Source organism: Nomascus leucogenys, chromosome 22a, assembly GCF_006542625.1.
Source record: "Nomascus leucogenys isolate Asia chromosome 22a, Asia_NLE_v1, whole genome shotgun sequence".
In the NCBI taxonomy this organism is placed as follows: domain Eukaryota; kingdom Metazoa; phylum Chordata; class Mammalia; order Primates; family Hylobatidae; genus Nomascus; species Nomascus leucogenys.
This window is the reverse complement of record NC_044402.1, coordinates 119,163,021-119,186,460: the sequence shown is the minus strand read 5'-3', so window position 1 is coordinate 119,186,460 and position 23,440 is coordinate 119,163,021. Positions and strand designations below refer to the sequence as shown.

General features: G+C 40.9%; 1 protein-coding gene across 1 annotated transcript in view; it reads left to right on the top strand.

Annotated features, from left to right (window-relative positions):
- The window catches only part of USP37 (ubiquitin specific peptidase 37), a 119,044-nt gene that overhangs the window by 63,482 nt on the left and 32,122 nt on the right, over positions 1–23,440 (top strand). Inside the window, exons 12-17 of the mRNA XM_030802492.1 lie at positions 5,703–5,834; positions 6,003–6,126; positions 7,909–8,099; positions 15,440–15,557; positions 18,724–18,803; positions 22,485–22,649. Coding sequence (XP_030658352.1) covers positions 5,703–5,834; positions 6,003–6,126; positions 7,909–8,099; positions 15,440–15,557; positions 18,724–18,803; positions 22,485–22,649 — 810 coding nt within the window. The remainder of the gene's footprint in view (positions 1–5,702; positions 5,835–6,002; positions 6,127–7,908; positions 8,100–15,439; positions 15,558–18,723; positions 18,804–22,484; positions 22,650–23,440) is intronic.

Sequence of the window (23,440 nt, the reverse complement as noted above, 5' to 3'; positions counted from 1 at the left end):
GTGTTTACTTTATGTATTTTATAGCTTTGTTTTTGGCACATACACATTTAGGATTATATTAATTAAATCTTAATGAATTGACCTCCCTATTGTTATGAAATGCCCCTTTTTATCCCTGATAATATTTTTCTGAAGTCTGCTGTGTCTTATATTAATAGTGACTCCACATTTTTATGATTAGATCATCCAGTCTAAATTGATGATTGAAGTATTTAGACCATTAATATTTTTCACAATTATGGGTGAGGCTGAGTTTAAGTCTGCCATCTTGCTAATTGTCTTCTATTTGTTCCATCTGTACTTGGTTACTTTTTTCTCTTTCTTTCCTTCATGTTCATTTTATCTCCATTATTGCTTCCTACGCCACATCATTTATACTGTTATCATACATTTTACTGCTTTTTCTTTTTCTTTTTTTTTTCTTTTTTGAGATGGAGTTTTGCTCTCGTTGCCCAGGCTGGAGTGCAATGGCCCAATCTCGGCTCACTGCAGCCTCCGCCTCCCGGGTTCAAGCAATTCTCCTGCCTCAGCCTCCAGAGTAGCTGGGATTATAGGCATGTGCTACCACGCCCTGCTAATTTTGTATTTTTAGTAGAGACGGAGTTTCTCCATATTGATCAGGCTGGTCTCGAGCTCCCGACCTCAGGTGATCTGCCCGCCTCGGCCTCCCAAAGTGCTGGGATTACAGGCGTGAGCCACCGCGCCCAGCCCGTTTTACTTCTATGTATGTTATACATCCCACAGTACGTAGTTACGACTTTTTTACAGCCTTACTAATTCACGTACCATGTAGTTACCTATTTAAAGTGTATTATTTGGTGTTACTGTTTTAAACAGTCCAGTATATTTAAAGAAATTAAAAGATGAGACAAATGTATTTTGTATTTTCCCACATGATTTCACATTTTAAGTGCTCTTTATTCTTATGTGTAGATCCGAGTTTCTATCTGGTATCATTTTTCCTTCTGTGTGAAAAATGTCGCTTTAACATTTCTTACAGTGCATGTCTCTTGGCAGCAAGTATTCTCAGATTTTGTTTGTCAGAAAAAGGATTTTGCTTTTAATTTTAAAAGATATTTCCATTGGATCTAGAAATCTAGCTTATATAGAACTCTAACTTGATAATGTGTTTCTTTCAGTATTTTAAAAGATATCTTTTCTTTGTCTTCTTTTTTGTATAATTTCTGACTAGAAGCCTATGGTCTTAATCTTGCTTTAGTCTTAACTTTACAATTATGTACTTTGTTTCCCTAGTTCTTGCATATTCAAAATTTTTTCTCTAGCTTGGATATTTGAAAAATAGTTTGGCTGGATGTAAAATCCTTGGGTCATGCTTTCTTTCCTTGGGTTTCTTATAATGCGACTTTACTGTTACCTTGCTTTGTATTTGCTTTTCAGAAATAAGATGCCAGTGTAATTCTTCTGCCCTTGTAAGTGATTTAATCTTCCTCCCTGAAGGCACTGAGACAGTTTTTCTCTGACTGCTTTTCAAGATTTTCTCTTCGTTGCTAATTTTTAGCAGTTTTATTTTGATGGGCTTTATTTTGATTTGTGTTTATCTCACTTGGGATTTGTTGAGCTTCTTGGATCTGTGGGTTTCTAGTTTTTATCAGATTTTGAACGTTTTTATCTTGATTTTTTCAGATTTTTTTTCTGATTCTTCTCTGGATTCCAGTTATATTTGATATAAATATAATTGTATTTGATATCGTCCCAGAGGTTTAGTGGGAATCTATTCTGTTGCTGTCTTTTCAAGTTCAGATATTTCCTTCTAGTGTGTAATATGCTATTAATCCCATCAAGTGAAATTTTCATTTTAAATATTGTGATTTTCATCTGTAGAAGTTTGAGTCTTTAAAAAATCTTTCACTTCTGTCATTATGTTTATGATTTCCTTTCCATTCTTGATCATGTAGAGCATATTTTAAGTAGTTGTTTCAATATTCTTGTCTGCAGTGGTTTTGATTGTTTTGAGACTCCTGTGTAAGTTCTTCTTTTTCATTTCTATTTTTTTTTCTTCTTTCTCAGCTGTGTGATCTGCTTAAGTTCTTTTTGAATATAGAGTATCCTTTACTCTAAGGCTAATTTGCTTCCTTTCCTAAAGCATAGTTCCTTTGGGGTGTCTGTTAACGCTCTGTGAATTCATCTAGGTCTCTCTACTCTGACTGGTGTAAATTCAAACTGGTGGAATTTTAGTCCCTCTGTGAGTTCTGGGAGTTGTTTGGCCAATAGCTCCATAGTAAACATTCTTTTCCTTGGAGTTGTTCTTGATTAGTGTCAAGAAGACTGAGTTTCACTCTGCATACACAGGTTGGTATTCAGCCAAATATTCAAGCAGACTGCTATGCAGGTTTCTGGAGCTTTTCCTTTGCTCAGTTCCCTCCTCTCAAGTACTCTGTCCCAGAAATCTCAGCAACCTCAGCTTTTCGAACTTGTTTCTCTCAGCTCAACTTGGTAAGATTTCTGGGCTCTGTTTGGGTGCTCCCTGAATTGCAGTTCACAAATTGCCTCCAGACAGAAAATCTGGGTAATAGTAGGGCTCACATCATTTATTTTCCTTCTCTTATGGATCACCGTTTTGTGCTGCCTATTGTCTAGTATCTGAAAATAGCTGTTTTCTCTATTTTGTCCAGGTTTCTCATTGTTTATAGTAGGAAGGTAATTCCAGACTCTCATACTTCCTCATAGGCAGAAGCAGAAGCAGTAGTTCTTTCAGGTACTCAAAATTGACATCACGCATGGGCAACACAGGAATATCATGTATTCCTGGATGTGATGCCCTTAGAAGGATACAGAATCCACCAGACATGTGGCTCACACCTATAATCTCAGCACTTTGGGAGGTCAAGGCAGGTAGATTGCTTGAGCCCAGGAGTTCAAAACCAGCCTGGGTAACGTGACAAAATTCTGTCTCTACAAAAAAATACAAAATTAGCCTGGCATGGTGGTGCGCATTTGTAGCCCCAGCTACTCAGGAAGCTGAGGTGGGAGGATCATCTGAGTCCGGGGGGATCGAGGCTGCAGGGAGCCAAGATTGTGCCACTGTGCTCCAGCCTGGGCAACAGAATGAGAACCTCTCAAAAAAAAAAAAAAAAAAAAAAAAAAAGATTGGATGTGAGGGCGATCTGACTGTGACATCTGTCACCCCGTTGTTCACCAGGGTTGATTTGGCTGATCTGACTGGCTAGGCGGGTATCCCCTTCCTCCCTCACCACTCCATGTGTGTCTGTCCCAAACCTGCGTGTTCAGTCAAAGAGGACAACCATCCCCAATAGAGGAGGACTGGTCTTCAGTCAAGGGTATACGAGTAGCTGCACTCCCCTGCTAGAACCTCCAAACAAGCTCTCAAAAAAAAAAAAACAAAAAGGATGACATGGTATCACTGTTTGCTCATGTGCTCTTCCAGTTTGGGCTGAATCTCAGGAAATAGCAAACCCAGTATGAGGGACGTTCTACTAAAAATAAGGCTAGGTCAGGTGAGGTGCCTCACACCTGTAATCCCAGCACTCTGGGAGACCGAGGCAGGTGAATCACTTGAGGTCAGGAGTTCGAGACCAGCCTGGCCAACATGGGGAAACACCGTCTCTATTAAAAATACAGGCTGGGCGTGGTGGCTCATGCCTGTAATCCCAACACTTTGGGAGGCAAAGGCGGGCAGATCACTTGAGGTCAGGAGTTCAAGACAAACCTGGTCAACATGATGAAACCTCTACTAAAAATACAAAAAAATTAGCCAGGCCTGGTGGTGCACACCTGTAATCCCAGCTACTCGGGAGGCTCAGGCAGGAGAATTGCTTGAACCTGGGAGACGGAAGTTGCAATAAGCCGAGATTACAACACTGCACTCCAGCCTGGGCAACAGAGCAAGACTCTGTCTCAAAAAAAATAAATAAATGAATACAAACATTAGCTGTGTGTGGTGGCACACGCCTGTCACCCTAGTTATTTGGGAGGCTGAGGCATGAGACTTGCTTGAACCCGGGAGGCAGAGGTTGTAGTGAACTGAGATCACGCCACTACACTCCAGCCTGGGCAACAGAGCAAGACTCTGTCTAAAAAAAAGAAAAAAAAAAAAAAAAAAAACGAAAAAAACAGGCTGGGTGCAGTGGCTCACGCCTGTAATCCCAACACTTTGGGAGGCCGAGGAAGGAGGATTGCTTGAGCCCTGGAGTTCACTACCAGCCTAGGCAACATAGTGAGATCCGTCTCTACAAAAATTAAAAAATTACCCAGGCATAGTGGCACACATTGTAGTGGGGAAGCTGAGGTGGGAGGATTGCTCAAGCCTGGTAGGTTGAGGCTGCAGTAAGTCGTCATCACACCACTGCACTCCAGCCAGGACAACAGAGCAAGACCCTGTCTCAAAAACAGAAATAAAACAAAACAACCCAGGGTAAGGAGAACTGTATTCTTCAAAAATGTCTGTGTCATGTAAGAGAAAGCTGAGGACTTACTCCAGATTAAAGAAAACTAAAGAGACATGAAAACAGCATGTGATCCTGGACTGAATCTTGTACCTAAGTGAGGGAAAAAAAGCCATAAAGAACCTTCTTGGGTCTACTGACAAAATTGAATTAAGGAACGTATATTAGATAGAATATTGTATCAGTGTTAAATTTACTGATGCTGATAATTGTACTCTGGTTATTTATAAGAATGGTCTTATGAAATACACACGAAAGTATTTAGAACTAAAGGGGTTTAATAAATGCAACTTACTCTGAAATGGTTTCAGAAAAATATATACAGAGAGAGGGATATTAAGTGATGAAGTGCATATTACAGAAGTATAACAGTTGGTGAATCCAGGTAAAGATTTTTGCATCTTTTCTGGAAGTCTAAATTTATTTATAAATTAAAAGGTTTTTTGGTGGTGGTTTTTTTTTTTTTTTTTTGGAAATGAAGTCTCGCTGCTGCCCAGGCTGGAGTGCAGTGGCGCGATCTCGGCTCACTGCAGGCTCCGCCCCCCGGGGTTCACACCATTCTCCTGCCTCAGCCTCCCAAGTAGCTGGGACTACAGGTGCCCGCCACTTTGCCCGGCTAATTTTTTGTATTTTTAGTAGAGACGGGGTTTCACCGTGTTAACCAAGATGGTCTCGATCTCCTGACCTCATGATCCGCCCACCTCAGCCTCGCAAAGTGCTGGGATTACAGGCGTGAGCCACCGTGCCCGGCCGTTTTTTGTTTTTTTAAAAAAACATAGTCTTGCTCTGTTGCCCAGGCTTGAGTTGCAGTGGCGCGATCTCGGCTGGTGCCAAGGCGCATACCACCATGCCTGGCTAATTTTCGTGTTTTTAGTAGAGAGTGTTCCACTGTATTGGCCAGCCTGGTCTCAAACTACTGACCTCAAGTGATCTGCCTGCCTCGGCCTCCCAAAGTGCTTGGATTACAGGCGTGAGCCACTGTGCCTGGCCTATTATTATAATGTCATAATGCAGTGGTTCTCAAAGTGGGGTCCCCAGACCAGCAGCATCAACATGATCTAGTAACTTGTTAGAAATGGACATTTTTGTGCCTTCTTTTTTTGGACACATTTGTGTCCAAACCTACTGAATCAGAAACCTTGGGGTTAGGGTCCAGTCATATGTAGTTTAACAAGCCCTCCAGGTGATTCTGAAACATAAAGTGGAGAACTCCTACTATACTGAACATACTTTAGGAATTCCTGTTGCCTTCTAAAGTACTATTTCTTTAATTTTCAGCTTCTCCAATTTGGGAAATACCTGCTATATGAATGCTATTCTACAATCTCTATTTTCACTCCAGTCATTTGCAAATGACTTGCTTAAACAAGGTATCCCATGGAAGAAAATTCCACTCAATGCACTTATCAGGTAATCATTATGTACTGTACTTATTGAGTAACCTATTACTTCATTGATTATAGAATAATGGAATTTTAGACACTCAAAAATTTTCTGTGCCATTTTTAGTAATTATTCTTTAAAATATCATGCCATGTCATGTAAAACGTGCTAACTTTGTGTTTTTTGTTTTACCAGACGCTTTGCACACTTGCTTGTTAAAAAAGATATCTGTAATTCAGAGACCAAAAAGGATTTACTCAAGAAGGTTAAAAATGCCATTTCAGCCACAGCAGAGAGATTCTCTGGTTATATGCAGAATGTGAGTATTAATTGTTTTAAAACTTTTCAGAGGCCTGACACGGTGGCTCACATCTGTAATCCCAGCACTTTGAGAGGCCTAGGTGGCAGGTCATCTGAGGTCACTGAGGTCAGGAGTTTGAGACCAGCCTGGCCAACATGGCGAAACTCTGTCTCTACTAAAAATACAAAAATTAGCTAGGCGTGGTGGCATGCGCCTGTAATCCCAGCTACTCGGGAGGCTGAGGCAGGAGAATTGCTTGAACCCAGGAGGCAGAGGTTGTAGTGAGCCAAGATCATACCACTGCACTATAGCCTGGGTGACACAGCAAGACTCCATCTCAAAAAATAAATAAGTATTTATAAAAATAAATAAAATAGGCCAGGTGCGGTGGCTTACGCCTGTAATCCCAGCACTTTGGAAGGCCACAGTGGGTGGATCACGAGGTCAGGAGTTTGAGACCAGCCTGGCCAACATGGTGAAACCCTGTCCCTACTAAAGATTAAAAAAAATTAGCCGGGCATGGTGGCACATGCCTGTAATCCCAGCTACTCGGGAACCTGAGGCAGGAGAATCTCTTGAACCCGGGAGGCAGAGGTCGCAGTGAGCTGAGATCGCACCATTGCACTCCAACCTGGGCTACAGGGCGAGACTCTGTCTCAAAAAAATAAATAACATGTAAGAAATCATGGAAATTGACATGATTTTAGTGTGTTTCTTTATTTTCAAATGAGATTTGTGTATGTGTGTTCATTATAGATTGAAAAACCTGAGGAGAGGCTAGGTGCAGTAGCTCATACCTGTAATCCCAGCACTTTGAGAGGCCGAGGCGGGTGGATCACCTGAGGTCAGGAGTTCCAGACCAGCCTGACTGATGAGCTGAAACCCCATCTCTACTAAAAATACCAAAAAATTAGCCAGGCGTGATGTCGCATGTCTGTAATCCTAGCTACTTGGGAGGCTGATGCAGAATAATCGGTTGAACCCTGGAGGCAGAGGTTGCAGTGAGCCGAGATTGTGCCATTGTACTCCAGGCGTGTGACGAGCAAAAATCCGTCTCAAAGAAAGAAAGAAAGAAAGAAAGAAAGAAAGAAAAACCTAAGGAATTGTAGTAAGATTAAATGTGACTCTTCTGTGTATTGTACCATATTTTAATATATAAATTTGATTTACCAGTGCAAGGACCTGGGCTGTGTTACCTGCGAAAATTGCCTCTTTTAACAAAGTGAGGAGTTACTCATTGATTCATGCCAGTGCAACTGATAAAATTATTAAGAATATATAATCTGTCATTTGTTTTTATTCACAAAATATGCAGCCCCCCAAATTCTTATAAGAATAAACCTGACATTGTTCACATATGTCATTGACTTCCAAGGGTTTTCACTGTATAAATTATAATGTTAATAAGCTATTATTTTTTGTTTTGTTTTTTGTTGTTGGTTTTTATTGTTTTCTTTTGAGACGGAATCTTGCTCTGTCACCCAAACTGGAATATAATGGTGCAATCTTGGCTCACTGTAACCTCTGCCTCCCGGGTTCAAGCAATTTTTCTGCCTCAGCCTCCCAAGTAGCTGGGATTACAGGGACTGCCACCACACCTGGCTAATTTTTGTATTTTTAATAAAGATTGCATTTCACCATGTTGGCCAGGCTGGTCTCGAACTCCTGACCTCAAGTGATCCGCCTGCCTCAGCCTTCCAGAGTGCTGGAATTACAGGTATGAGGCACAACACCCAGCCTCAGTAAGCTATTGTGACAAGAAATGTTTTTATCTGATTAAGGATGTTGTTGTCTTATTAGGATGCTCATGAATTTTTAAGTCAGTGTTTGGACCAGCTGAAAGAAGATATGGAAAAATTAAATAAAACTTGGAAGACTGAACCTGTTTCTGGAGAAGAAAATTCACCAGATATTTCAGCTACCAGAGTATACACTTGCCCTGTTATTAGTAATTTGGAGTTTGAGGTTCAGCACTCCATCATTTGTAAAGCGTAAGTAGTGTCTAAGAAATGATTTCCCCTTTTTACTTCTTTATGGCAAGTGATTAAAACTCTCCTATGACATACCAAATGCCATGAATTCTTTTCTGTTTTTAAGACAGGATCTCACACAGTCGCCTAGGCTCTTGGGTGCAGTGGCACAACCCCAGCTCATTGCAGCCTAGATCTCCTGGGATCAAGTGATCCTCCTACCTCAGCCTCCCGAGTAATGAATTTTTATCTCCCTTTCTATGTCATAGGGGAAATATAAACCAACAGATTATATCAAACCTTTTTTTTCAAAGTCTTTATCTTTCTATAGAAATGCTTGGGCTGGACACAGTGGCTCATGCCTGTAATCCCAACACTTTGGGAGGATGAGGTAGGCAGATAGTTTGAGCCCAGGAGTTCAAGACCAGCCTGGGCAACATGGGAAAACCCCATCTCTACAAAATATATAAAAATTAGGCAGGCGTGGTGATGCACACCTATAATCCCAGCTACTTGGAAGGCTGAAGTGGGAGGATTGCTTGAACACTGCAAGTTGAGGCTGCAGTTAAGCCATGATGATGCCACTGCACTCCAGCTTGGACAACAAAGCAAGACCCTATCTCAAAAAACAAAACAAAAATGCGTGGTGGAGTGAGAACTGAGGAAAATTTAAATACTCTATTATACACTTTAGTATTGCCTAACACTTAATTTTAATCTATAGTTTTATTTTTTTCATTCTACATCTTTTCCAGTGTAGAATATTGGTTTGTTTGGGAATACTTGTTTTTCTTTGTCACTGAAAAAAAACACACCTTATTACTTGCTTTTTTGGTTGAACCCCAAATTATTTTTACTAAAAATATATTTTTTAACAAAATAGATCTGAATTTGAATTATTTTTACCTTTTGCAATGTTTTTTGACCATATTTACAGTAATTATCCAGACTTTCTACATTAAATTAATTTCCATACTTATCAGGACTTCTATAGCCTGTACATCACTTTAAAATATTTTACTTTGACTAATATTCCAGTCATCTGTAGTACATCTCTGAATAGATTTTTTTCAGATAGAATGTAATTCTTCACAGTCTCTATATAAGAGAGAATTATTTCTATGACTTTCACACATGACTTAATGCAGAATTATTGACTCACACGTAGTCTTTACCCATCAATGTATTAAGTATACTGCCCTATCATATCCTGTTACTCTGTGCGACTCATAAGAAACCTGACTTTGTGGGAATTTTTTTCTTTTTCTTCCTGAAAATCTGTGGTATTCTTTATTTTTGAAATTCACAGTTTCACTAGTTTACATCTAGTTATTAACACTTTTTGTTACTTTTGCCTTAATATGGTAGAGCCTTTTCATCTGAAGCTTTGGGATTTTCTCCAGCTCCAGAAAATGATTCTCTAAATACTGCTTCTCTTCCATTCTGGAATTTTCTTCAGAAATATTCAAAATCCATATTGGTTCTCCAATTTTCTGTCCTCCATATCTATTTTTCTCAGGCTGCTCAAAATGATAGTGTTCACTGACATCTTTTCTAGCTATAACATTCTAGCATTTTTAACCAGAATTTTAATAAAGACAGTTTTGCATCAGTAGTCTGTGATACTGCTTGCTTTCATTCATGACTTCATCAGTCTTTTCCCCCGGTGGATAAATGGTTTTCTAAAGAAAACATCCGGATCTTGCAAGTATGGTTCAGCTTATAAAAGCTGGAGAGTCCAACAGCAGTTAATAATATAATAGCCATTTATCTCTTCCTTCTAATGCACCTTCCAGACAAAATTTGTGCAAGTCAAAGTGAGAGGCAAAGTTTTCAGTTATTATTTCATTGAATTGTGGGAGTACCATTCAAATTTTTTTATAGGAAAATTTAAGTTGCCTCAGTTGAAAATGACCACAGGCAGTCCACCAGCTCTCTCAGTCAGGTCTGGGGAGCTGGACAGTGAGATCATTCAGGCAACCCAGAAGAAAGCAAGCCATATCAGGCTGGGCATGGTGGCTCCCGCCTGTAATCCCAGCACTTTGGGAGGTCAAGGTGGGTGGATCACCTGAGGTCAGGAGTTCGAGACCAGCCTGGCCAACATGGCAAAACCCCATCTTCACTAAAAATACAAAAATTAGCCAGGCGTGGTGGTGCACACCTGTAGTCCCAGCTACTAGGGAGGCTGAGGCAGGACAATTGCTTTAACCTGGGAGGAGGTGGTTATAGTAAGCTGAGATTATGCCACTGCACTCTAGCCTGGGTGACAGAGCAAGACTCCATCTCAAAAAAAGAAAGAAGGCCATATCAGAGTAGTGGCTTCTACAGTGTGCCAGTGGTGTTAGGCACTCTAATTGTACAGTACCCAGATGTTGGATATGCAGTTGAGGTATATGCATCAATGCAATAAGTGGCATGGGTCATGGGATATAGGCACACCAGGTGGCTAGACCGGGCAGGATGTGCCAGCTGGGTGGAGATAGGGTTCTGTTGCTTCATTAGTGATTTTATTTAGGACAATTCTCTAACACAAAGTAGTTTGTGGCTGAAGGAAGATTCCACACACATTACACTTTGGATTATAATTTTGTGTGTCTGTCCTCTGCCCCATCTTGCTATAGGTTTGGCCAGTTTGGCAAATGTACTTTTAAAAAAAAAAACCATTACAGTTTAAACTGACTGCTTTTTAATTAATATAAGGCAATTCAGTGTATTAATAATATATTCTTGAATATGGGGAAAAAAATTTTTTTTTTTTTTTAAGACAGAGTCATGCTCCGTCACCCAGGCTGGAGTGCAGTGGCGCAGTCATAGCTTACTGTAGCCTGCTAACTCCTGAACTTAAGCAGTCCTTCCCACCTCAGCATCTAGAGTAGCCAGGACTACGAGCACATGCCACCACACCCAGCTAATTTTTAAATTTTTTCTAGAGATGGGCTCTCACTATGTTGCCCAGGCTAGTCTTGAACTGGCCTCAAGCAACCCTCCCACCTTGGCCTCCCAAATTGCTGGAGTTTACAGGCGTAAGCCACTGTGCCCAGCTTTGTATTTCTTTTTCTCAAACCTGACATCTCATATGTCTGCAAGTCCTTTCAGCTCTACCTTGGAAATACATCCAGAATGTGACCTCTTTTTACCACTTTCATTGCCACTACCCTACACCAAACCACTGTCATCTCGTTTGAATTGTTGCAGCGTCTTTTAAATTAGTTACCATGTTTCTGCAGTCTGTTTTAAACACATAAGCCAAAGGAATCCATTTAAAATGGAAGTTAGTTCACATCAGCCTTCTGCTTATAAAATTTAAAAGCCTGTGACTTGTATAACCTCATGTAATCTGCCTCAGCACTCCTACCCCCATCTCTCTTAACTCTCTGACTTCATCTTCTGTCACACTTTTCCCTTGCTCATTCTGTTTTAACGAAATGAGCTTCCTTGCTTTTGTTCAAAAACACCAGGATCATAGTGCCTTAGAGTCTTTGCACTTAATATTTCCTCTATTTTGAATTCTCTTTCCCAAAATTCTCTTATTTTTATTTTTATTTAATTGCTGATTTATTTCTGAGACAGGGTGTTGCCTTGTCACCCAGGCTAGAGTGCAGTGGCTCAATCACAGCTCACTGCAACTTCAACTTCCCTGGCTCAAGCAATCCTCCCGTCGCAGCCTCCCGAATAGCTGGGACTACAGGTGCACACCACCATGCCTGGCTAATTTTTTTGATTTTTTGTAGAGATCGGGTTTTCCAATGTTGCCTAGGCTGGTCTGAAACTTGTGGGCTCAAGCCAACTTCCCACTTCAGCCTCCCAAAATGCTGGGATTACAGGCACTAGCCCCCACACCTGGCCCCCATATTCTCATTTAGATAGTGCCCTCACTTTTCCAGATCTTTACATAAAGGCCATTTGTTCAGTGATGTGTTTTCTTGCCACGCTATCAGATACTCTGCTCTGATCTTTCATTTCCCTCTTCCCTACTATGTATTTCCTCTTTACATGTATCACTATCTAACATACTGTATGTTTTACTAGTGTCGATTTCATTGTCTCTCCCAGTATAATGATGGCTTCATGAGAGGAGGTATTTTTGCCTTGGTTTATTCACTGCTATCACCCCAGTGCCTAGAACATTTTCTGGCATATAGGAGGCCCTATTAGGTTTTCAGTGCTGTGTAAGAAATTGCTTCAAACATATTAGCTTAAAACAACACCCATTTATTCATCCCAGCTCTGTAGGTCGGAAAACTAAGCACAGTATGGCTGAGTTCTCAGCTCAGAGTATCATAAGGCTGGAATAAAGGTATTACTGCCTGTGCTCTCATCTGGAGCCCAGGTTCCTCTTCTGTCTCATTAAGGTCGTGGGTAGAATTCAGATCCTATGGTTATAGGACCAAGATCCTCATTTTCTTGCTAGCTGTCCACTGGAACCACTCATTTCCTAAAGGCTGACTATAGATCCTTGCCACATGGCCCCCTCATAGGCACTTCACAACAGTGCTGTTTGCTTTTTTCCAGGCTAGCAGGAAGTATACATCTTTCTGACTTCAGACTTCTCTTTCTGTCCTCTAGACCCAGATTTAAAGGGCTCATATGGGTGGAGCATGGTGGCTCATGCCTGTAATCCCAGCACTTTGGGAGGCTGAGGCAAGAGGATCACTTGAATCTAGGTGTTTGAGACCAACCCTGACAAGATAGTGATATCCTCTTTTCTACAAAAAGTTTAAAAATAGCCAGACATGGTGGTGTACACCTGTAGTCCCAGCTATTTGGGAGGCTAAAGTGAGAGGATTGCTTGAGCCTGGGAGGTCGAGCCTGCAGTGAGCCGTGGTGGTGCCACTGCTCTCCAGCCTGGACAACAGAGCAAGAGCCTATCTCAAAAACAAACAAACAGAAGGGCTCATGATTGGATCTGACCCATTCAGATAATCTCCTTTTTGATTCATTCAAAGTTAAGATTAGTATCCTTAATTATGTCTGCAAAATTCCTTTGGGCCAGGTAAAATAACATCATCATAGGTGTGGTAGCTCATCATTATCACAGGTTGGTTATATCCACACTCAAAGGGGACAGAAATATACAAAGTCAAGGGTCACCTTAGAATTCTGCCTTTTAGAGAGGCACTCAGTAAATGTTTGTTGAATCAAAGACAAATATACTCTTATGTTTTCATAAGATAGTCTTTAGCTGAAACAGTAGGGAATTAGGGTAGAAATATGAATATTACCTAAAGTACTGATAAGACAAAATGAAAAACAGTCAGCTAAAACTATTTAAAAGAAATTTGCTTCTAGGTAAATTGAATATGGTGTTTTAATTTCTGAGCTCATGTTTTAAAATTCTATAAGAAATATATTTGATAACTAAATCATTCTGCTGCCTAATAGAAGTAACCACATACGCACATAAAGAACATGTAGATTATTTATTTATTTATTTATTTATTTAGAGATGGAGTCTCACTCTGTCGCCCAGGCTGGAGTGCAGTGGGGCGATCTCGGCTCACTTCGAGCTCTGCCTCCTGGGTTCACACCATTCTCCTGCCTCAGTCTCCCGACTACAGGTGCCCGCCACCATGCCTGGCTAATTTTTTCTATTTTTAGCAGAGACGGGGTTTCACCGTGTTAACCAGGATGGTCTTGATTTCCTGATCTCGTGATCCGCCCATCTCACCCTCCCAAAGTGCTGGGATTACAGGCGTGAGCCGTTGTGCCTGGCCAATAACATGTAGAATTTTTAAAGCAGCATTACTTATATAGCCAACAACTGGAAACAACCTAAATGCTCACCAGTACTAACATGGATAATTGTAGAATATTCATACAGATTAAAGCTATACAACAATGAAAATGCAGTAGAGTCATGCGCAGCAGGCATAGTTAAATATTACAATCATGCTGAACAAAAAAGAGAGGCCAACTAAAAGAAAACATATTGCATAATCCCGTTATAAAAGGTTCAGAAACAGGCAGAACATCTATAGTGTTGGAAGTCAGAATAATAGTTGTCTTTTGGGACCATGTGTGGTGGCTCACACCTGTAATCCCAGCATTTTGGGAGGCCGAGGCGGGCAGATCACGAGGTCAGGAGTTCAAGACTGGCCTGGCTAACATGGTGAAACCCCATCTCTACTAAAATACTAAAAATTAGCCAGGCATGGTGGTGTGCGCCTGTAATCCCAGCTACTTGGGAGGCTGAGGTAGCAATCGCTTGAAACCAGGAGGCAGAGGTTGCAGTGAGCCGAGATCGTGCCGTTGCACTCCAGCTTGGGCAACAAAAGCAAAACTCTGCCTCAAAAAAATAAAAAATAGTTATTTTGGGGGAGAAGGAAGGAGGGTAGTGACTGGAAAAGGATATGTGCAAGGGGGCTTCTAGGGAGTTGATGGTGTTGTTCTGTTTCTTTTTTGTTGTTGTTTTTCTTTTTTTTTGAGACAGAGTATCTCTCTGTCGCCCAGGCTGGAGTGCAGTGGCGTGATCTCAGCTCACTGCAACCTCCGCCTCCCGTGTTCAAGTGATTCTCCTGCCTCAGCCTCCCAAGTAGCTGAGATTACAGGTGCCCACCACCTTGCCTGGCTAATTTTTGTATTTTTTGTAGAGACAAGGTTTCACCATGTTGGCCAGGCTGGTCTCAAACTCCTGACCTCAGGTAATCCACCCACCTTGGCCTCCCAAAGTGCTGGGATTATAGGCACCAGCCACCACACCTGGCCCTGTTTCTTGATTTGAGTGGTGATGAATGTGTTAACTGATAATTTATCAAGCTGTATACCTGTGACAGGTTCACTTTTGTATGTTATGTTATACTTTAGTTTTTTAAAGTTTGGGGGTTGCTTATATAAAGTTTAAAAATTGGCCGGGCGTGGTGGCTCACGCCTGTAATCCCAGTGCTTTGGGAGGCTGAGGCAGTAGGATCACCTGAGGTCGGGAGTTCGAGACCAGCCTAACCAACATGGATAAACCCCGTCTCTACTAAAAATACAAAATTAGCCGGGCATGGTGGCGCATGCCTGTAATCCCAGCTACTTGCGAGGCTGAGGCAGGAGAATTGTTTGAACCCGGGAGGCAGAGGTTGCAGTGAGCTGAGATCACACCATTGTACTCCAGCCTGGGTGACAAGAGCGAAACTGCATCCCACGAAAAGAAAAAAGATTTAAATAAAGTACTTAAATATTTGCAATTGAGGTTTTATCTGTGTTAATTTAATAAGGGTCAAAGTAAGCATGAAAAAGTCTTAAATGTATATAGTTCTTATGCCTGGTGATAGTGTGTCAGTACCATAAGTTCTGTGGAAGAACAGTTTCTCAGGTATATTTGTATTTCTTGTGTATTGGTCTAAATGCTTACATGTCTCATTTTATTCTTACAGATGTGGAGAGATTATCCCCAAAAGAGAACAGTTTAATGACCTCTCTATTGACCTTCCACGTAGGAAAAAACCACTCCCTCCTCGTTCAATTCAAGATTCTCTTGATCTTTTCTTTAGGGTAAATAATATCTTTTGTATTTTCACATAACTAAATTTTGTATCATTGATAGTTGTATTTGAAGTTGGTTTCTTCAAGGCAAAGTTTCTTTTCTTTTTTTTTTTTTGGAGACAGGGTCTCACTTTGTCACCCTGGCTATAGTGCAGTTGCATAATCTCAGCTCACTGCAACCTCTGCCCCCAGGTTCAGATGGTCCTCCCACCTCAGCCTCCCCAAGTAGCTGGATCATGCCACCATGTCTGGTGAATTTTTGTATTTTTGGTAGAGTCGTGGTTTCATCATGTTGGCCAGGCTGGTCTCGAACTCCTGACCTTAAGTAATCTGCCTACCTTGGCCTCCCAAAGTCCTGGGATTACAGGTGTGAGCCACCACACCTGGTTTTGGCAGAGTTTCAACAAAATTATTCTTGGGGAAAACAGGTGAGAAGTTTTTATAAATTATTATTATTTTTAAAAGCTTGATAAATCTAATTATAATTCATTGAAAAAGAAAATTGCTTAAATAGATTATAAATTTAACTCAATAGCAAGCATTTAGACAATCTTAAATAGTTTGTTGGCCAGGCGCAGTGGCTAACACCTGATTACAGGTATATCCCAGCACTTTGGGAGGCCAAGGCAGGTGGATCACAAGGTCAAGAGATCAAGATCATCCTGGCCAACCTGGTGAAACCTGGTCTCTACTAAAAATACAAAAATACAAAAAATAACTGGGTATGGTGGCGTGTGCCTGTAGTCCCAGCTAGTCAGGAGGCTGAGGCAGGAAAATCGCTTGAACCTGGGAGTGGGAGGTTGCAGTGAGCCAAGATCACGCCACTGCACTCCAGTCTGGCGACAGAACGAGACTCTGTCTCAAAAAAAAAAAAAAAAAGTAGTTTGTTATTTGTAAACAAATATTAAAGTATTTGAAGTAACATATTCTAAAATTTGGTAACATGAAATTAGAACTGTAGATACCATGTAAGTTGGTATCCTAAGATCTGCAGAATAAGAAAATATTCTGCTGGGCACAGTGGCTCACGCCTGTAATCCTAGCACTTTGGGAGGCCAAGTGGGCAGATCACGAGGTCAGGAGATCGAGACCATCCTGGCTAACACGGTGAAACCCCATCTCTACTAAAAATACAAAAAAATTAGCCGGGCGAGGTGGCGGGCGCCTGTAGTCCCAGCTACGCGGCAAGCTGAGGCAGGAGAATGGCGTGAACCCCGGGGGGCGGAGCCTGCAGTGAGCTGACAGCGCCACTGCACTCCAGCCTGGGTGAAAGAGTGAGACTCCTTCTCAAAAAAAAAAAAAAAAAAAAAAAAAAGAAAGAAAATATTCTTTGATTTTTCTTAGGTTGTATGTACCCTATTAGAAACAGGAAAGAAGAATCATGTTTATCCAAAGCTGTAGATACATATTTGTGTCTGTGATATACTGTTGCAGATATTGAGAAAGTTTCTGGGGCATAATCAGACTGTTGTTATAGCAGTCCTTATAACTAGTGGAAAGTTGCAAGAATCCCCCTTGATCTGTCTAGTAGTGGTCCTTGTTGTGTTGTAGCAAATTGGCAGGATTGTCCTCCTAAGGTATAAAAAATAAAAATAAGGCCGGGCGCGGTGGCTAATGCCTGTAATCCCAGCACTTTGGGAGGCTGAGGCGGGAGGATCACGAGGTCAGGAGATCGAGACCATCCTGGCTAACACGGTGAAACCCTGTCTCTACTAGAAATACAAAAAAATTAGCCTCACACCTGTAATCCCAGCACTTTGGGAGGCTGAGACGGGCAGATCACGAGGTCAGGAGATTGAGACCATCCTGGCTAACACGGTGAAACCCCGTCTCTACTAAAAATACAAAAAATTAGCTGTGCGCAGTGGCAGGCGCCTGTAGTCCCAGCTACTCGGGAGGCTGAGGCAGGAGAATGGCATGAACCCGGGAGGTGGAGCTTGCAGTGAGCCGAGGTCGCGCCACTGCACTCCAGCCTGGGCGACAGAGCGAGACTCCGTCTCAAAAAAGAAAAAAAATTAGCTGGGCGTGGTGGTGGGCGCCTGTAGTCCCAGCTACCCGGGAGGCTGAGGCAGGAGAATGACGTGAACCTGGGAGGTGGAGCTTGAAGTGAGCCGAGATCGCGCCACTGCACTCCAGCCTGGGTGACAGAGCAAGGCTCTGTCTCAAAAAAAAAAAATAAAAAAAATAAAAAATCTGACTGGGTGTGGTGGCTCCCACCTGTAATCCCAACACTTTGTGAGGCCAAGGGAGGCCAATCACCTGAAGTCAGGAGTTCAATACCAGCCTGGCCAACACAGCAAAACCCTGCTTCTACTAAAAATGCAAAAGTTAGCCAGGTATGGTGGCACATGCCTGTAGTCCCAGCTACTCGGGAAGCTGAGGCACGGGAATCACTTGAACCCTGGAGGTGGAGGTTGCAGTGAGCTGAGATCACGCCCCTCCCTCCCACCCAGTTGCCTGGGTGACAGAGCAAGGGCTCTGTGTCAAAACAAACAAACAAAAAAATCTGTTTATTAAATGGTGAACATTGAGCTCTACCCAAAGATAAATACTCTGCTTTTCTTTTAGTCATTTTTAAACTATTCTTGTTATTATCATAGACTTTGAAGATTTTCCTATGTATTTTTACCCCCATTTTTTAAGGATTTCTTGTTTCAGTGTTCTCTAGGTAATGGTATTCACCCCAACCTTTCATCCTTTTAAAGCAGTTGTTCTTAGTGGGCTGTCACGAGAAGATTGAGTTCCATTATGCGAAAGGGGTAGTGTTACACCTAACAGACAAGAAATTCTACCTAACCTAAAGGTGATCTTATCTCTGCTATGGCCATATGTTAAAATCTGGATATACTCTTGGTAGTGGTTCATATGTGTCCATGGGGAAAAGGCTGAAAAGGCTAAGAATCTTTTATTTTAGAGTCTAGTTACTATCATAAATTTAGATATTTTCTTGGTGAAAAAGGAAATTAGAAATTCTGAAGTGGGGCATGATATTATAGGTATATTTTGAGGATTGGATCTTAATTTGGTAGGGCTCCTGGTTCTAGACACAGAATTTTTAAAACTGGTTCAGAGTTGTCATTCCACTAATGGAACTAATAAAACTAGGGCAAATTATTTGCATTTAAGATACTAATGCTGATTCACCTTCATGCTTTATTTTTCCTTCTTTTTATAGGCTGAAGAACTGGAGTATTCTTGTGAGAAGTGTGGTGGGAAGTGTGCTCTTGTCAGGCACAAATTTAACAGGCTTCCTAGGTAAATTTTTTTTTTTTTTGCTATGGACTAAAGAATTCCCAGGTACATTTAATTGCTTTTCAATTTTTCTTTTTAAAGTTCATACAAATATTACTGAATAAATGAAGGTTACCAGAATGGATTGGTAAAGAGGGTCAGGAAAGCTGAAATGTGCAGAGTGTAGAGGGTGGAGAGCTAGAATGCTCTTGCATAAGAAAGGTGACCAGGTGTGATAGCTCACGCCTGTAATCCTAGCACTTTGGGAGGCTGAGGTAGGAGGATCACTTGAGTCCAGGAGTTCAAGACCAGCCTGGGTAACATAGGGAAACCCCAGCTCTACAAAAGAAAGAAATATATATTTAAAGAAAGGAAGAAAGGAAGGAAAGGAAGGAAAAGGGTTTGAAATATTGAAGAGAAAAAGGGTCTTGAGAGTTCCAAGAAAATGGCAACAGAGGATACAGCTGCTGAGACTTTGGAATAATTATAAGAACTAGCTAGTCAATTTTTAATTCAGTAATGTGTAATATTCAGTTGCCCTGTGTTGTGCTGTAGTCTTTTTCTGTTATCCCATACTTTCAGTAAAAACCTGCTATAGACACATACACACATGTACATAAGAATAAAATAGGGGGTAATTTTTTGCAGTTTGTGCATTCCTTCATTCTAAGGATCTTATAAATTAGTAAATTTCCGGTAATCATAAGATAAATTTTCTGATATAGGAAGGCAATTAACTTATATTGTATCTGCTCTGTATAAACATAAAACTGAAGTAGTTACAAAAAATTATTATGTGGTTACAGGACAGCTTTTAGTTCTTTCCAAGAATAGATCACAAACACCAAGGTTATTATTAACATTAAGTATTTATGTAGCACTTTGCCTACAGAGTGCTTTACTTTCTTTTATTAGCTTCAGTATTCTGTCAGTAAGTGTGGAATTTCTGGAACCTAGCCCCTAGAGACTAGTTCTTTTACATTTCATAATCTACTCCTTTCTAGAAAATGGGAGTTCGTTTTTTTTTTTGTTGTTGTTGTTGTTGTTGTTGTTGTTGTTGTTTTGATACAGAGTCTTGCTCTGTCCCCCAGGCTAGAGTGCAGTGGCACGATCTCAGCTCACTGCAACCTCTGCCTTACGGGTTCAAGTGATTCTCCTGCCTCAGCCTCCCGAGTAGCTGGGATTACAGGTGTATGCCACCACACCTGGCTAATTTTTGTATTTTTAGTAGAGACGGGGTTTCACCATGTTGACCAGGTTGGTCTTCAACTCCTGACCTCAGGTGATCCACCCACCTCAGCCTCCCAAAGTGCTGGGATTATAGGCATAAGCCACCGCACTGATCCAAGGAAGTTGGTTTTAAAGAAATGACTTTGTAAAGACTGGGTGTGGTGGTTCACGCCTGTAGTCTCAACATTTTGGAAAGCCAAGGTGGAAGGATTGCTTGAGACCAGGAGTTTGAGACCAGCCTGGGCAACATGATGAGACCCCCATCTCTACAAAAAATGTTGTGTGTTTTGTTTTTTTTCAAACAGAGTCTCGTTCTGTTGCCCAGGCTGGAATGCGGTGGCATGATCTCGGCTCACTGCAACCCTCGCCTCCTGGGTTCAGGTGATTCTCCTGCCTCAGCCTCCTGAGTAGCTGGGATTACAGGAACGCGCCACCACACCTGGCTAATTTTTGTGTTTTTGGTAGAGACAGGGTCGCGCCATGTTGGCCAGGCTGGTCTCAAACTCCTGACCTCAGGTGATGTGGCCGCCTCGGCCTCCCAAAGTGTGTAAATCATAGCAGTATTATTATATTGACTTAAGAGACTTATATTTTTGACTTAAGAGAATTTGTTCTTTTCCTTGTGAGTGGTTTGAGGCCAGGAAGGTGGGAGGAAGAATCTTAAAGCAAAGAATTGGTTGTTACCAGCTGTCACTAAGGAAACCATGTGTACAGTTAAAAAGACTAGTTTTGACCTCACATGCTGGATGTCTTTTCTCTTTCCCATTCTCTTGCTATTTGGTTTTTCAAGTGGGGGGAAGAAAATGCTAAGGGGAATTTTTCTTCTTGTTTTTCTTTCTTTCTTTTTTTTTTTTTTCCTGGTAGATCACTTGTCTTAAAGGTTAATTTATTCCAGACTTATGTGATAGAAGCTTCTGTTTGTCAAATCCTAATGATTAGTCTTGTTCTACTTTTGTTCAATTTAATATTCAAAGCCACTCTTATTCTTGAAGGGCCTGATACCATTATCAAATCTGTTCACAAAGTTGGGCCTCATCTTTGAAGATCAATGATTTTGACTATCATTTTCATGTTTTATATTACCTTTTTTCCCCCCTTTTACTGCTCCGTGCATAGCAGGGCTACACTATAGGCAGTGTGTCCAGAGTAGCCTCATATTACCTTTTATTTTGGTTAGGTTATTTGAAATTCCAGTTAAAATATTTAATTTTGGGCCAGGCGCGGTGGCTCACGCTTGTAATCCCAGCACTTTGGGAGGCCGAGGCGGGCGGATCACGAGATCAGGAGATCGAGACCATGGTGAAACCCCATCTCTACTAAAAATACAAAAAATTAGCCCGGCGTGGTGGCTGGCACCTGTAGTCCCAGCTACTCAGAGAGGCTGAGGCAGGAGAATGGCGTGAACCCGGGAGGCGGAGCTTGCAGTGAGCCGAGATTGCGCCACTGCACTCCAGCCTGGGCGACAGAGCGAGACTCCGTCTCAAAAAAAAAAAAAAGAAAAAAAAAGAAAAAAAATATATTTAATTTTGACATTGGTTTCACATCAGCTATGTCCTTGTATTCTCTCAAATTGTAATTTGAAGATCCTGAGTTCTAGCATGCTTTTTAAAAAGAAGTACAATCCATAACTTCAGTTTGCAAGTTTGCAAATTTTTGTTTGTGGCTTCCGTGATGAAGGCATATATGGTTAAGAAACAGTTTTTTATAGATCATTTTTGTGTGTGTGCCTAGAACTGAAGTTTATTCCCATAAGATTTTTGAAATTCAATTTTTAAAGTGTTCTTGTGGGTTGAGAAATATATTTAATCCATCAAGCAGAGATCGTGTTCTGTATGAGAAGTGAAAAGGTTACCACAATTTTAACCATAAAGAATTCAGTGCTTCTAAAGAGCTAAAAGCCTTTTCAGACCCACAGATCAGATTTGGCTTGCAAATTTTTGTAAAGCTTTTTTCTAGATGGGGAAAAGTTTCCTCCTTAGCTTTCTACAGAGAAAGTACTTCTGAAAATAAAAGAATAATGCTCATCAAAAATCGTCTTGAAGTAATTAATGTTTACCATCAAATATAAGAGCTGTGTAACATTTTAATAGACATTATTTTACTAGTAGTGGTTATATGAAACCTATTGCTTTTTAAACTATGTAACAGTGAAGTAAATAATTTAAGGATTTAACCCAATATCAGTGCCAAATTTAACATTCTTGTCTGCTATATTTTATTTATTTGTGTTTTTTCTAGGAACATTATAAGTATTTTACCCAAACCACAGTAATCCACCATTATTTGTATGCTTATTACCTAGCCCAATGCCTGGCACCTAACAGGTGTTCAGTAAATATTCTTTGATGTGTCTTTGGTTTGGCCAAACGGATTTTTTAAATCAAAAGTCGTCTAACATAGAGTGATCTCTTTTACTGTAAGAAAGATACATGTATTATGTGTGAATTAGTAAGGTTGTCATCTCCTGTTTTTCAGGGTCCTCATTCTCCATTTGAAACGATATAGCTTCAATGTGGCTCTCTCGCTTAACAATAAGATTGGGCAGCAAGTCATCATTCCAAGATACCTGACCCTCTCATCTCATTGCACTGAAAACACAAAACCACCTTTTACCCTTGGTTGGAGTGCACATATGGCAATGTAAGTCCTTGAAAGACTACGTCTTTACATTCCCTTTTGAAATAGAAAGGCTTTAGTATCTAATCAAAAGAATGACTGAATTACATAATATGACTCCAAGGTAAAGTCAGATCAATGGCCAGATGCAGTGGCTCATGCCTGTAATCCCAGCACTTTGGGAGGCTGAGGCAGGAGAATCGCTTAAGCCTAGGAGTTTGAAACCACCAATGGCAACAGAGCATGACCTCATCTCTACAAAAAATAAAATAATAAAGCCAGCATGGTGGCACACACCTGTAGTCCCAGCTACTCGAGGCTGAGATGGGAGGATTGCGGGAGCCTGGGAGATGAAGGCTGCAGTGAATGGTGATCAGAGCAAGACCCTATCTCAAAAAAAAAAAAGGAAAAGAAGAAATCAGACCAAGAAGGAGATTTTAATTTTGCTTTACTTTGTTTTAGTGTTAAATCACTGCCTGAAGTAATTGAAGAAAATGCTCAAAATTTTTCCAAAGTTATTAGTTGCTTTTCATAGTGAGGTGCTTTTTTAGGAAGTGCTCTTTTTAGACTGCTAGAAGACAGTTTGATATACTTTTTGAATATGAATCAAACTTAGGTGATAATAAGAGTCACCTAGACACTAAAAATACTGATTTTTGTGTTTTTTCCCTGGAGGTTCTGTTTCAGTAGGTCTGAGATAGGTGCTTAGGAATCAATATTTTTAGCAAATGCCTCAGTTGACTCTTCAGGACATGCAGATGTGAGAAACCCTATACTCAATGTTATGCCTTCATGCATATATTATCAGCAGTGTA